Source organism: Electrona antarctica (assembly GCF_951216825.1).
Source record: "Electrona antarctica genome assembly, chromosome: 3".
Taxonomy (NCBI): Eukaryota; Metazoa; Chordata; class Actinopteri; order Myctophiformes; family Myctophidae; genus Electrona; species Electrona antarctica.
In genome coordinates this window covers 6,689,830-6,706,209 of record NC_136808.1, presented here as the reverse complement: position 1 = coordinate 6,706,209, position 16,380 = coordinate 6,689,830, and the positions used below count along the sequence as shown (strand labels likewise).

Sequence of the window (16,380 nt, the reverse complement as noted above, 5' to 3'; positions counted from 1 at the left end):
TGAACTCCTTGACATGAAAAGGTTTGAGAAGCATTGATTTACAGCACCCAGAGTAATCTTGAGACACATGCAGTGTCTGCTGGTGAACGCTAGATGGCGGCAAAACGTCGGTTTTCCAGTCTGTGCAGCATGACACGTGACTTCAAACCATAATGTAGTTTCACCTGCTTCATCTCGGTATCTCTCTCTCTACTATCCAATGGACGAACCTAATTATCTACAACAGTGGTTCCCAAACTTGTTCATGTCAAGGACCCCCAAAATTATACTTATTAGCCTGCTGCAGACCCCCATTTGAAAATAGATGCCAGTTCCGAATTGCAGCCATCCGTAGGTGCCCTTTGAGAGCGGTTTTGAAGGAGACAACTCTCAGAACAGGCACAACAGGTATCACTTCACTGTACCTAGAGCATAATAGTCAAATCTAACCAATGCTATGTCTAACCAAAGGATGCCTCCCATTTGGGGTAACCGTCATCCCAACAAAGGTATTTCAAAAGGGGCTAAGGAACTTCCAGAAACACTCTTTTTCAAAGTTACTTTTTGACCGATAACCAATATTGGAGCATTTGTTTCACATTTTCTCATTATATCCCAATGAAGTTCCAATCTTTGGAAGTACAGCGGTACAGCCAATATCACCCGCTTTGCGGCGACACCAAAGCGTGACGCAACTCTCTATGTGTCTGAGTATTATGAACTTAGCTTATTGAGCATGTAGTACGATGACAAAATCACGACTTCAATTGGGTAAACATAGGAACTTTATTCTCTATACACAATGACCTTAAGAGGAAGAGGTCTTCCAAAAACGCAATGAAATGAGGTAAAGTGAATAATTGATAAATACAGAGAGATTGGTCTGTTTGTACCCTTATTGTATTGGTCTGCTTTTTAAATGTTCAAGTTTCTGTCATGGTCCTCTAGTTGATTTACTTTTTCCACTGGTTGTTCTCAAAGTCCCATTGGGCTGAAATGCCCTGGACGTTGTTCATCCTCATGTCCAGCATTCTCTGCAACTGCTTTTCTTTCCACTCTGTCTCAAAGGTGTGAGGGACAGGCCCGTACACTGTATAAGGACAGTAACAAAAATGTCATCAAGTGTTTAACCTATTTTGACCTGAGATCAGATTCTAAAAATGTCTTCTACATCCTGACAGTTTTCTGAAAAAGCTATGTTTCTGTCAGTGGTTCTTCGATTTTTCAAAAATAGCAGACCTACAAGCTCGTAGCACGCCACTCGGTGGCGCGCTATGAGCTTGTAGATCTGCTATTTGTCAATAGCTAAAGCATAACATAATGCTAACACCAAAAGGGGTTCCCGCCCAAAATGGGTTAATTCAACAGTAAATTAAAAACGAAATCCCACTGTTCTGATGTGAGGAGATAATATCGGTTGCTGTTGGGGACACTTTTGCATGTCCCAAAGGGTTACTTTTCAAGATATGGAGAAAAATAACCTGTATTCCAATGGATCCCATTTTATTTTTAGTCACATGCTCTCGTTAATACTTTTCATTGGTTCAATATTATTAATAAAACCCACAAAAATACTTCACTTTCACTTAAATTCTTTTTACAAAAAAATAACTTGAAAATCGGCTATTTTTGCTACTTTTGTACCACACTGTACAACATATGGAGTTACAAGATGTATGCCCGACAGCAGCGATATACTACAGTATATTGTATGGCCCAAATCCTTGTGTCGTGGATATTTCTCCACAAAATGCAGAAATGATCACACAACACAATGATGTCCATCAATGACTAATGACTAATTATGACCTCACATATGAACAACACGATTTAGGTTCAAAATCAGCAACATCTACGTTTGACATTCCTCTCCTTTTGGCAACGTAAATAAATAACTAAATAAATAAAAAGGACTGTGTGCAATATAAAAATTAAAAAACCGAAAGACGTACCGTACATTCTCTGCCATAGAACGATCAAACCAGTTATGCCAAAAAGGAACATCATTCCTGCAAGCACCGACTTCCACTCCCCGGAATTCTGGTTCATTTCAGGAAAGCTTTTATGGAAGCTGATGCGGTACACTATCAACATTGGGATTGCATATACACACACAATTAAAAGATGACACATTATTTGAAATGTGAAGATAATTAAAGCTCAACATAAGATATACACAAGCTCAACATAGGATGTGTACATAAGTATGGCAAGAATCTTAATGAAATCCATTTGAAGAAAAGAGAAGCCTGATTCATACTAAGTTGCGCATTGTGTCACACCGAAAATAGCTGATTTACAAGCTCACAATGTGCAGCATTAGACACATTGTGAGCTTGATAGGCTATTTTCGGTGTGCTGTGCACTGCACAACTATGTATAAATCAGCCTTAATGAACAGTATGAAAATGTATGAGTAGTACGTATCAGGATAGAAATATCCTACATGCAATTTTCTCCTCATTAGAGAGGGCTGCCCATGATCCTTTCTCCTTCTCCTTCAGGGAACTCTGCTCTGCACTTAGCTCCTTGACATAGCAAATATCAGGGAGGGGGTTTTCACGTCTGTCAAGGTAGACTGGGAGGGTATACTCTTCTACTTTAGCCACACCTACAAGAGAAAGCACAAATTGACTTGTCAGTTTACAGTCATTAAAAAAAAAAGATAGATAGATAGATAGATAGATAGATAGATACACCATTACGGCCGGCGTAATGTCATGAGTCGCACAATAATCAAATACCGGACATGAAACATGTATGGGGCTGCTTGATCGCTCACCGGCACATGCATGCAAGACCGCAAACGCACACATTACTGTATACATACATCACTTATTCATAGAACAGAAAACACATACGAGACACACTGCAAATACAACACATAAAACATTTCTGCTGTTGTCCTTTGGCATGTGTTTTCAGAGAGAAAGACATTTCCAGAAACCCGTGTTTCTTTGATAATAAATAACGTAATCTTTAATCTCAATTTACACTTACCATGTCCCCCGCGTACGCAGACAGATGTGGAAATGGCGCGGTTGCCAATGTGACGAAGTGCTCGGATAGCCAACATTCTGTGAAAAAACAAAAAAAATGCGCAAAATTATCAAAAATCCCTATACTGTGTGCATATATATATATATATATCTCAACATACTTTTACATTTAAAGATCCATAATTTTATTCAGCAGGGATACAAAATTTGCACAGGGGGTGTGAAACAAATGCTCGAATATTGGTCAAAAAGTAAGTGTTTCTTTCTGGAACCCTGTATACCTTTGTTGGGAACTTGGGATGATGGTTATCCCAAATACAAAAAAGGGCTTATGCAAATGCTAAAAGTAAAATATGTAATTTAGACAGATGTTATATAGACAGATGTCAGGACATTCTATCTATAGTGTTTGTAGTTTCAATGTACAGATATCCTACTGTTAGACGGATGATAGGTTCTCATAGTTTACTTATGATCCTAGCAAGACTATTTCTATGCATTTGATGGATTACTTTGTGGTGTTTTTTGCATAGTACAGTCAGTGTATATTATTTGTATGTCAATAAATGTTCTGCTTGATTGATTGAAATATTTATTAACAGTTTGCAGAATTACAGTACATTTCGAGCACAAACTCAATACAAAGGCTGTTAACTGTGAGTGGACGACCCAATTAAGCATTACACTTGTTTCCAACAGGGTCCACCATGTTCAATTCATCAAAACATTTAGAGACGTACAAATAGACACTTCTATATAGAACAGAGAACAGAACAGGAATTCATCATAATGGAGGTAAAAAGGGAAAATAAACATATACAGTGAGGGAAAAGGGGGGGGGGGGAATGGTGAATAGAAAATAGAGGACCCCATGTAAACAAGTCTTGGTGCTTTTCTGGGCATCTTAATACTCTTAACAGGCCTTGTATTGAACCGTTGCTGCTTTCCTCGAACTGTGCTTATATTCTACAAACCATTCATAGATCACGATTTAGACTGGCTCAGTGTCATCATATGTAATTAGCATTAGCAACTAATCTAGTCCCAGCCAGCAGTGTTTGACTGTTTGTTCATAAAAAACACATAACACCCAATCACCCATTTAAACAGTTTAGATCAATGATGGAAGACACCGTCATTATTATAATATTAAGTTAGTTCTCTAGCATCGTCTCTGTTGCTGAGCTGAGCTACTGTTAACTCTTTAGCACAAGGTCACTGGTCAACCAACACCGGCACAACAAAAGCGCACGATTAGGTGCAACAACAACGCAACAACAACGCTGCAGCCATCTTACACATCAAGTATAACTGCATCCAGAAAAGGTCACATACATACATGAGATCGGCCAGGATGAACGATTACGAACTATAAAAAGGCTAACACGATAGCAGCACCCATGCTAACTAAAGTTAGCTAGAAGCTAACGCCGCAGTTCCGCTGTCAATGTCACAGAGGTGTTCCACGGCGTCTTTCACAGCGACGACCACCATTTAACTCCACTGTTACCACAGGGACAACAACATGCCGTTACAACACCAACCATAGCGTACAAACTGTCATGTGAAGTTTAGAAACACAGTAAAAACATCTTGACCTACTCTGTATCGTCCTGCCGTTTCGTGTCGCCGACGCGCCTCGTACTGTGCGTGCGTCGTAAAGGAAGTTTGCGGCGCGCACCGCTCACGAGCGGAAATGCGTACTACTCGCGTACTAGCAGTCTGTCTCTCACACACACACACACACACACACACACCGGTAGCTCATACATTAACAACTTCATTCACTTTTATTCAAGTTAATGTTTAATTCCGGACTTTTATTTCTAACAGTATTTCTATATTGCATTATTGATACTTTTACAGAAGTAAAACGTGTGAGTACTTTTCCCACCACTGCCGGTTTCTTTTTACGGCATCTAATTCACTTTACGATACCTTCTTCTTCCTTCGTTCGTGGTGGTTTACGTTACCACCGGTGCGGCAGAAAAGAAACGAGTGGAAAGAAAGATTAGTTATATTGAACGGATTTCGATATTTTCGTGGTCTTTTTGTTTGTCTGTTTGTTGTTAAAATCCCCTTTTTGGATCGTGATAAACATGACGTGTTAGATGTACCTTTTAGAGGGTACAACTTCAACACGTTTCCTCCGGTAAGAGCTAAGCTAACGTTAGCAGCAAGCAAGAAGAAGAAGACCCCCCACACATTATAGTCGACAGTTTGGGATTATAGGATCTATCCGACAGATTGTCACTGTAACCATGCCTATTATATTGACAACTCAGGCTTATTGTAAAATGCTTTTACATGCTGCAAAATACCCCCACTGCGCCGTGAACGGGCTGCTGGTGGCAGAGAAAGTGAAGGAGAAGAAGAAAGACGGTAGTCCATCCAGCCCGGTGCTCTGTGTGGACTGTGTCCCTTTGTTCCACGGTACTCTGGCTCTGGCTCCGATGCTAGAGGTGGCTCTGACACTGGTGAGTTGTCATTATCATCTGGTAGATCAGCTCGTCAAAACCTTTTGTCATTTCAATTTTCAAGGACCCCCCCTTTAGTCTTCATGATGTGCATTGATTAGGCAACGTACACCCATATTTATTCATACATTATCTTTTCTGTAGGATGATCTCAATCTACACGGAAAAACCCTGTTATTTTAACTCAGAGAATTACGAGTCTGGGACTAGTAAGGGGCCGGTTCTTAATGATCAACTCCCAGGAATAACCCATGGGGTGTCACCGGCCTGATGTTGAACCAGGGCTTTTTGCTAACTCACATGACTGCTGCTCTTCCCTCAGATTGATACTTGGTGTAAAGAGAACAAGTACGTCATAGCTGGATATTACCAAGCGAATGAACGGACAAAGGACTTCAGGTAACTCAACTACATGGTTTCACCAATCTTATTTATTATTGCAAGACAAGACAAAAGGCTGTTTAACTATACAGAGATGCTTCGTCCTGTTATCACAACTGTCAGACGGTCAGATTCTGAGTCCATTCTGGTCAAACAGAGGCAGGGTGCTGCTATCGTGTGCTCACTGGAAACACACTGGCTACACCAGTGTGTCTCAAAGTGTCCTTGAGTGTACAAATGGCCCTGTGTGGGTGTGTAACTCTTGAGTGTACAAATGGCCCCGTACGAGTGTGTAACTCTGAGAATGTACAAATGGACCCACTTATGGGGGTCCTTGAGATTAAATACTTTTAGAAACACTGCTCATTAAATGGAACAGAGCTTAATTAGTATCATCGGTAACACCTGTGACGGAAGTAGGGAAGTGGCCCGGAAGCTAGGAACAAATTAAAGGAAGGCATGTGAAGTCACGTGACTGGACGCCGGGGATGCGCCATGATGCTCGTGGGTGGCAAATCTCGCACTGGCAGTGGATGGAGCCGGCTGGACAAACACTATTTATTAACTATTGCAACGTTTGTCATATAATTGGTTCAAGAATATAAAAGAAGACATATCGCAGGTTTTTTTTTCTAATCACTTGCTTTTTGATGTGCAGAGTACATCATTTTATTTAAGTCGCAGGTATCGTTTCTGTCTCAGAGGTATCGTGAGTTTTGACTGCCATACAGGTGGACAGTCTCGCGATACTTGGTGCATTCAAAAACATAATTTGTGCTCTTTAGATGCCTCTATAAAATCACACGGTGTACACCGAAAAGCAACACAGCAGGCAATGTATGTCTTATTTTCCAGAAGTGATTATGGTTCACTCTCAATCATTCAGAAATAAGTTTGTTCATATGCTTGTCCACTTGGCTCTCTCCACTCTTCCTTCATTAATTTGTTCCTAGCCCAGAAGTAGGAAGAGTTATTCTGTGTGCATATAGAGCGTTGCCATCCCGCCCCTATTTTTCAAAAAGTATTTATTTAAAGACGTTTACGCCGCAGACAAAGCCAAAAAATCATGACAATAGGGTACAATTATTTGATCGGCCCAAAACGTTGTAATTATTGTCATGATTTGTCACAACAAGAGTTGGCTTTGTCCGGCGTAAACGTCTATAAATAAATACTTTTTGAATACTCTATGGGGAAAATTAATGGGGAATTCTCTTCCGGGGCTCTCGTTGTCATGAAAGGGGGCGGGATTGCGACGCTCTATAGCCCATTGCACACATAAGAACAGTTCAGTGGAGGGAAGACAGGCACGGTCACTGCACAATCAACACATAAGCCAAATTCCAATACCAGAAATCTCGACCACTCACACTCGAGCATGGCGGTGTTATGGTGAAATTGGTGACCTGCCAAAATATGTGACCATATTGTGGACTTCACACAACTTACATGGAAGTCTTTAAACACGTGGCCTAAAAACCGTTCGGCTGAACTCTGCTAATAAACAAACTGCAACGATTTACATTCAGAGACTGAGATTAGGTGATTGTCTCTACACGATTGTCACATATTTCAGCAGCTCCTCACTGGCAGGTGAGCCAGTAGGGTACAATAGCAGTGACAACACACAGAAGTGTGTGGGGAGGAATTAATTGTCATAATGACTAAATTGGTGATAAAAAGGTGTAACGATCATAATTAGCTAGTATAACGTGTAAAAGTGTGCGTGGGTGTATACATTTGCTAGCTAGTATTTTCTCAGAGATTTGGCTAAATCTGGTGTATTTACTTTTCATTCATTGGCACTGTTTGACAGATCCAATGTAGTAAATAACTACATATGATCCATTGGAAGGCTGTGACTGTTTTGAATAATACAAAGCTTCCACCCCACAACAACATTTGTTGTGTGTTTATTTTCACCTGTCCTACAGACCCAACCCGTTTGCTGAAAAGGTTGCTGCCAGGATTTCAGAGAACTTCAGTGATGCAGCAATCGTGATGGTAGGACAAACAGATATAGACAATAGACATGTTGTACCATCAAACACACGACCACACAAAACCAATCGTTATTTCTTCTCCATTTTGTTCTTAGGTGGACAGCAGTAGATTGACAATGAGCTGTTTTGAACCCATTTTACTTATCTATGACCACCATGAAAACAAGTGGAAGAATAGAGATGTCAATCCGTAAGTTTCTCTTTCTCTACACACTTTCACTAAACGAGAACATTGGCCTTCAGTCAGTAGATAATCAGACTAATAGGTATTGATAAAAAATATATATATACTTTTTTTCCCATTGATTTGTTTATATAATTCGAAAAAAGTACTTCTCGATTATTCAATTAATCAAAAACGTTATGGATAGAATGTGGCCATGCTGGTGATCTCCAATAATTAGCAATTGAAGTTTATTGCAGTGGTTCCCAAAGTGGGGTCTGGGGACCCCCAGGGGTCCTTGAGGGAGTTCCAGGGGTTCCCCAGCTAAATGATAGTTTGGAAACAAATGGACCCTTATGGGTCTGTAACTCAGAGTGTACAAATGGTTCCATTTGTACACTCTCAGAGTTAAATTAACATTCATTTTACAATATAAATTGCGGTCCCAGAGATAGAAATCAAGAAATGTCATTAAATGGGGGGTCCGAGGCCTAATGCATGTCAAACCGAGGGTCATTGAAATTAAACGGGTTGAGAATCACTGTCCCTGGCACATCACTTCAAATGGGGGTCCACGGGCTGATTAGTGTCAATTTGGGGGTCCTTGACATGAAAAAGTTTGGGAACCACTGGTTTATTGTATTGTAGATGTTGTAGTCGAGTGATGTTTGCCCTGTGTTCCAGTGAATGTTTGGAGATGTTGTAGTCGAGTGATGTTTGCCCTGTGTTCCAGTGAATGTTTGGAGATGTTGTAGTCGAGTGATGTTTGCCCTGTGTTCCAGTGAATGTTTTGAGGACTGGCATGAAGCCAGGAAGATCACATCTGCTCTGCTAGAAAGCAGGTCCTCTGATGACCTGGTTGACTTTGACAATCACTTGGATGACCTGAGGAACGACTGGACCAACCCTGTTATCAACAAGGCTGTGTTGGATCTGTGCTAAAAAAATAAAATGGAGACGTGTTAAGATGGATAAAGTCATACAGTATATTGCTGCCATTCAGCATGCATGGTGCTGCAGGACGTGTAGCACAGGATTACAAGTGGAAGTGCTGAATACAAAGTCTTTGCTCCAGTAAGAAAGTTTCTCACATTGACACAAACTTGTGGAGTATTGACCCGTTAAGCCAAAATCTCATAAGGGCAAGCGAGATGCACTGTTGCATACTGTGCAAGTGTTATCCCTCGGTATAGGGGATACTGGGAGTGATTAAGGCTATTTTGTTTCAGAATGCAACTTTTCAATTGCAATTTTGATGTTTTCAGCAATAGTTTTGTGTTTTGCTTATAGTTATGTGCATACAAATTATTTGAAAAATGTTTAAATATATTTTCACAACTGTCTTATTTCAGCGTTACTAACCATACAGAGGTATTATAAATTATTTAAATGTCTTAAGATAATCACACTACTAATTTATGATTCAGATTTCCCTTCTCAAAGGCAACAGAACTGAAAAGCATCAGTCTTATAATCTTGTTCAGTATAGTCGGTCCTGTTTAGTGAGCGCGCATTATTTTTGCCCCATCACAGGTCTGTTTTTGGAGGTCTATGAATATAGTTTGGTTTTTTTCTCTTCCCCCCCCCCCCCCCCCTTTTATCTTTTGACTGGTAGTTTTAGCAGTGTAGTTTTTTTTCCCTTTTTCTTTTGTTATTTGGTGTATTTATCACTGGGTGAAATTCTAAAAGGTCCGAAAAACAATTGTGTGATTACAAAAATAAAACTGTTAAAACTGACAGCTAAACATTTGAAATTAAATTTCATATGCACCCAAAATCCTAGGCATATAGGCCTATATATGCAATACATTGAGTTGTAAAACGAACGATATTTTTCATTATGATTCGTTTGTTTCTGTAACCGTGCTATTGTTGATGTCACTTTTGAGTAAACTCGGGTCCCAAGAACATCACCTTGGATAACGGCCATACATGCAGAGTATGTGAGGAATGACTGGAGTGCTGCAGCCTGCTAGAGGAATTTATTGTCGCTCTCCCTTGTTCACATGCACAAATGTAGACTAAGCTGTTCAAGATTATGTGCTGTTTTACAGATCAGATGTTTGCTTTAGCTAAGGCCATAATATTTATACTAAATAAATTGACCACTTCTAAAGAGTTGATAGATAATAATAAATACAGTTTATTTAAAGGTACTGAAATAACTTTATATTTGAGATTTAATTTAATCAGAGCTAATTACTGTAAATTATTGTGAGAATTGTTTTTTACAAAAAAATGTATGAATTGAATGTACGATTAAAAACAACTTTTTGAGATCAATCTTGGATCAGACATTTTATGTTCAAGGAATTATTTTTATTAGTTTTCAAGAACTACAAGGGAATTGCGAAAAGGCCATAGAAGTACACGTTTTTTTTTTTTAAATGTAGCTTCTATTTGGATTATTACTAATTCTTCTGATTAATTTGGTTGGTCCAATTCTGACTGTATTGCATAATTAGTCGCTGTTATTAGCCCTGTAAAGGTCCAAAATGAAAATGGTTTACACGTTTAGTAGCAATTGCTAATTCATTAGTATTAGAAGATCGATAGTAAGGTTTCGAAGATGGTAATGTGTTAAATACTGACACCAAGTGGCGAATTAGTTGAATTGTTTCATGAATAGAATAGAATATTCGTCCCGGGCCGCTCATAATTATCACTTCGGTATTTTTGGTATTACATTTTTAACTTTAATTGCAGGAGGAGATGGTATAATATAATAACTATGATAATCAGAGTTATTATTGTGGTATTTGTGTGCTGGCGCATTATTTCCTCCAACACTCAAATAAGAAGGAAAAAAAGGTTTCTGGCTGAAAGGGGTTGTTTCATTCTTTGTTCTCAAATCTGAATCAATAATAATAATAATGATGATGATAATAATATACTTTTGTGTCTCTCGTGCGCAGGCGTCGGGTGACGCAAAAGCAAATAGTTGCGTGTTTCCGGTTCCGGTCCGGCTGCTTTTTCGGCGCGGAACATTTGCATCAAGTTGATCAAAACAAACAGTTCAGTGAAACAACAACAATAACATGGATCCTTCTGAGGTAGAATTCCTGGCCGAGAAGGAGATGGTGAAGATAATACCAAATTTCAGTCTTGACAAAATCTATTTGATCGGGGTGAGTGTTTCATTTAATAAACAAACAGCAAAGCATCAGACATGAGAGTGCAAACATTGTTACGTTACCGTGGTGATGACTTTAGCCACTTTACTTACTAATCCTGAACTATGCGACGAAGAAAGAAACCCCGTAGCGTTTAATACTTATACCGGTATTTGTTTATCGTGTCTTTCTCTCACTAGGGAGACCTGGGTCCCTTCAACCCTGGGCTGTCTGTTGGAGTTCCTCTGTGGCTGGCTCTCAATTTAAAGCAGAGACAGAAATGCAGAATTGTGCCTCCTGAGTGGATGGATGTAGGTAAGGTCTAGTCGTCTAGTATGTGGTTCCAAACTTTTTCATGTCAAGGACCCCCAAATTGACACTAATTAGCCCACGGACCCCCTCATAAGAGAACACTTTTACGGCTCTAGCAGGGATTCTCAACCAGTTTAATTTCAAGGACCCCCAGTTTGATATGCAGTAGCCAGTAGGCCCCCATTTAATGGCATTTCTATCTCATTTTGTGAGTCCTACTTCAATGACGTTAGAGTACAGTACTGAGTACAGTATTGGAGGACATAACTGTCCTTTCTCAATTTAGTGATACATAGATGTTACAGGTGTAGTACTAAAGTGATATTAATTTATTTGGTTAAAATAAGTGTTAAATCTCATACTAATTGCTAGAGTGTTATAGTGTGTGTCCTCAAATTACAGCTGATAAATAGGTACACTCCCCTGTGTGGCTGAAATTGGCAACCCACCAGAAATTTGATTGTTCATTATAGCAATGAAGAGACGGTTCGGGGTGGAGAGAATGTAGAGTTTAAGTTAAATTTCTTTTAACAAGAATCGTTTAGTCTGAACCAAAAAATCTCACTTATCCTACCTTCTTAAAGCTGCTATAAGAAATGCAATATGTCAAAATTGCTTTTTTTTGTATTCAGACAGCCAGCAATAAGTAAAATTCTCCCAAAAAGAATTGAGTCTCTGTGACGCATCTTGGGACCACAATGTTCCTAGTAGCTTTGTCATTGGTCGAAACATTTTTTTAAATATTTTGTTTCAACCATTGCTGGCTGTCTGAATACCAAAAAAATAAAATAAAGGTAATTCAAATTTTGACATTTTTATTGCTTTAAGTCTGTCGGTGCTAATGCTCTCTTCCGGTGTGTTGTGTGTGTGTGCAGAGAAATTGGAGGAGATTCGTGAGCTGGAGCGGAGGGAGGATACCTTTACTCCCGTTCCCAGTCCGTATTACATGGAGCTGACCAAACTGCTCCTGAACCAGTAATTAGACCACACTATTTAACCTTTTTTTTTTTTTAAATCTATCCTGGTTGGATGAATATTGAATTGACAATGTTTTTACTGTACAGCAGTACAGTGAGTTAAAAAGACAGCGTAGGAGCCATGAAATGGTTATGTTGGTTATTATTTATATGTTGGTCATGGTCAATGAAATGAATGGGCTGTCACTGGTGTCTAGATGATTGATTGACGGGCATAGGGGCGGACCTGGTTATCTTTAACATTACAATTTACAATTTAGGCATTTAGCAGACGCTCTTAATCCAGAGCGACTTACATTAGGCAGGAACAACATAATGGAATGAGACACAAGTAAGGCTTGTTACCATTGTGGTCCATTAATATAAACCACATAAAACCATATAATCCATATAAACATTCAACACGCAAACAACTGGACAAAACATAACATAACAGACAATGATACAAAGCAAGTCATGATGATGTCGTCACTGTCGGGTGGAAACCGGTCCAAGGCAGTTATTTGCAGGATTCCCACGGTCATGAAATGACCAATAACAGAAAATCTACAAGCTCACAACAACATGCAGCGAGATCCTATGACCTAGGGATAGGTGGTGTAGCAAAGATTTGGCACAAAATTTGGAATGGAATTATATATATATGCTTAAAACAGTTGCCAGTGCCAGGGACGTTAAGACGAGCTGAATCTAACTCTGTACTGATTGCCATCCCTGGCAATCAGTTTTTTTAATATATATATATATATATATTTTTTAATCCTCTAATCTGGTGTGCAGGTGATGACATGCACATGGCATGCACAATAGAATTACATTTTCTTTATTTTATTTATAATGGGAAAAGTGGCACCCAGGACCAAAACTGGTGTCCACCCCCTGGCACTGAGAATTCCATGCTAGAAGGCTTTTTTTTTTTACCTTTCTTTGTAGTCGTTCCCCACCAAAGAGGTCCAGGTGTTATTTGTAGTCGTTACGTCCCCACCAAAGAGCTCCAGGTGTTTTTTTGTGTGCAAAAACTCCTTCTTGGCTATTTCCCCTACCATAATGAATTGCATTGAATGGAATGGGAATTGAATGGGGCTATGGGGTGTTGTGCTAATTTGCTTATTTTCCATCGAAATAAGAAGTAAAGTGTGCCGCTTGGGATATTATTTACATTATGAAGAGAGGATATATACAAAAAAAATATAATTTTGAGAGATGGAAATAAGCGAATTAGCACAACACCCCATAGCCCCATTCAATTCAATGCAATTCATTTAGGGCTTATGGTAGGGGAAATAGCCAATAAGGAGCTTTTGCACAAAATAACATCTGGACCTCTTTGGTGGGGACGTAACAACTACAAAGAAAGGTAAGAAAGCCTTTTAGTATGGAATTCTCCTTTAATTGTTGCTACACTGCCTGTCTTTGGGCATTGTTGCACATGGGAGTAAGAGACGCATTCTTGCGCTGAATGATTGTTAAATGTTATAGGCCTGGAAATTGGGTTAAATATTCTGGAAGGTTTTGGAATTTCATTGGTAAAAATGTGTGGGGGAACCCTTTTATTCACACGATCAGAACCAACCACTAACAGATCTACAAGCTCACAATGTGTCACTGGATATGTTTGCACGTCTTGACCGATACTCTTGTATGTTGAACAATCTGCTAGGGAATTCATTTACGAATGAATGGCCTCCCACCTGAGCCATTGCTATGCTGTGTTGTAGATTAAATAATCTTCCAAAGATGAAGGAATGACAAAGTTCTTCAGGGTGAAGTATTGAGAATTTATCAAGAAGATTCAGCAGAGTAACAACATACAGAGAGTGAGGAACAGGCCTCCTTGCCTGTTCCAGCAGCCCCTCCGGACGCAAGCCTCCCCAAACCCATTCTCAGAGAGTCCTTATAGTCTTGTCTTAACAGAGATTCTATACTGAATGTCCATATAAGGATCTGCGCTAAACATAAGGGCGACACACAAATAAGTATAGCTTTGCTGACAGCGTGGAGGAGTCAAGTCAGCTGTTAGATTGACAGCTGTAGTTGAATTAGATACTGAATGGAAGGCAGAGAAATACAGAATAACGCATATATTTGGCAATCTAGAATATCCATTACAGTTGTGGCTTATGTGTGTTTTACGCAGTGCGTCCGACAACATCCCCAAAGCAGATGAGATCCGCACGCTGGTCAAGGACATCTGGGACACGCGCATCGCTAAGCTCCGCCTCTCCGCGGACAGCTTCATCAACCAGCAGGAGGCTCATGCCAAGGTAACCGTCTATTAACCCATGTAGACCTAGCATCGATTCTCCAACTGTCTTCTAAATCCTGACAGTTCTGTGAAAAACCTATGTTTCTATGTCAGTTGTGTTCAAAAAAGTTTCATGTCAAGGACCCCCAAAAATATATGTAATTGCCCCGCCGACCCCCCCATCTGAAAATGTGTTCCAGGGACCACCCCCCAGAAGCAACGATTTGAGTTAAAAACGTTCACTCTGAAATATATATTCAAAGATGTGTGTGCCTCATTTTCACGATTTTTCAAAAATAGCAGACCTACAAGCTCGTAGCGCGCTATGAGCTTGTAGATCTGCTATTTTTCAATAGCTAAATTATAACATAATGTTTAAAACACCAAAAAGGGTTCACGCCCAAAATGGCACAGCGTAACAGTGGAATATCTATATAATGAAAACTATGCATATTGCATATATAGTGCTATGTCTACATAAAATGCTATCTAAGTCTATATAAAAATGCTATCTAAGTCAATAATGCACAGATCTCAGTCAGGTGACATGCCCTGCCTCTCTCCATATTTCTTTCTGGGGCATGCGATGATGGCAATGTTCTGGGGTTGTGTTCAAGTATCAAAAGTCACGGGCAATGAGCGGAAGGTACCATGAACATGGAGTGATTTAAAAATCACAATAATTCCATTCAGATTGACATTGTTTGGCCAAAATCACACATGTAGCAGTAGTAGAGTTAGGACCACATATATGGAAGTCCCAAATCAGAACTTTAAACATCAGATCATTCCACGTTGAGTTTTAATTTTAAAATTCTTTCCTCTTCGAACTGAAATAAATGTGATCTGTCGCCGCAGTGTGAGCACAGCTGTTGTATGAGCATGTTTCACACCTACCCGTAATTTGTTTCGCCTTTTCTAGCTGGACAACCTGACGCTGATGGAGATTAACACGACGCGCACCTTTCTTCTCGACTCCCTCAACTGCATGTACAAGCTACGTTCCAATCTAATGCCTGGTGCCAGTAAGGGGAAATCTTCTATGGATTTTTGACCAGCAATACCAAGGACTGCATGCCCAGGCTGCATAATAAATAATAGCAGGACCAAACCAGTTTCGGAAAGGATGGGGTAACTCCAGACCACGTGTTGGAATTGTCTGGATCGAGGCCCAGGCCCCATATATATATATATATATATATATATATATATATATATATATATATATATATATATATATATATATATATATATATATATATATATATATATATATATATATATATATATATATATATATATATATATATATATATATATATATATATATATCTCTCTCTCTCTCTCTCTCTCTCTCTCTCTCTCTCTCTCTCTCTCTCTCTCTCTCTCTCTCTCTCTCTCTCTCTCTCTCTCTCTCTCTCTCTCTCTCTCTCTCTTATATATATTCAGAGGTGCATGTATAAATGTATTAGCAATCCAGGACTTTTTATTTTTATGAATAAAACGTCATTTGTACAGTTGGTAGTACGTATATGTTAACACAATATCATTATCTAGCACTTGTGCAGTGGTTGGAGGTGGTCTTCGTTCAACCCTGGCAGGACACCATGACGTTTGTTTTGTGACACATTTGATGTATCAATACATGAATATATTAAGATTGACTAATATCTGTCGGACACTTTTCTGTCTACTGTGTGCTTATATCTTGATTTTAACTCTGACTCCTTA

General features: G+C 39.3%; 3 protein-coding genes across 3 annotated transcripts; 2 read left to right on the top strand and 1 right to left on the bottom strand.

The window, feature by feature from the left end:
* Positions 1-751: 751 nt before the first annotated feature.
* cox4i1 (cytochrome c oxidase subunit 4I1) lies at positions 752-4,720 on the bottom strand. Its single transcript, XM_079497964.1, has 5 exons — positions 4,581-4,720; positions 2,980-3,056; positions 2,426-2,590; positions 1,932-2,063; positions 752-1,069 (listed from the first exon to the last, which is right to left on the bottom strand). The coding sequence occupies exons 2-5, from the start codon at positions 3,053-3,055 to the stop codon at positions 933-935; spliced, it is 510 nt and encodes a 169-aa protein (XP_079354090.1). The 5' UTR covers position 3,056; positions 4,581-4,720; the 3' UTR covers positions 752-932.
* Positions 4,721-4,738: 18 nt separating this feature from the next.
* Positions 4,739-10,285, top strand: emc8 (ER membrane protein complex subunit 8). The gene is made up of 5 exons (XM_079497960.1): positions 4,739-5,455; positions 5,778-5,854; positions 7,771-7,840; positions 7,935-8,029; positions 8,785-10,285. The coding sequence occupies exons 1-5, from the start codon at positions 5,240-5,242 to the stop codon at positions 8,942-8,944; spliced, it is 618 nt and encodes a 205-aa protein (XP_079354086.1). The 5' UTR covers positions 4,739-5,239; the 3' UTR covers positions 8,945-10,285.
* Positions 10,286-10,923: 638 nt separating this feature from the next.
* On the top strand, positions 10,924-16,173 carry gins2 (GINS complex subunit 2). Its single transcript, XM_079497963.1, has 5 exons — positions 10,924-11,130; positions 11,316-11,430; positions 12,303-12,402; positions 14,542-14,668; positions 15,572-16,173. Exons 1-5 carry the CDS (start codon positions 11,041-11,043, stop codon positions 15,701-15,703), a joined length of 564 nt encoding a protein of 187 aa, XP_079354089.1. The 5' UTR covers positions 10,924-11,040; the 3' UTR covers positions 15,704-16,173.
* Positions 16,174-16,380: the final 207 nt, after the last annotated feature.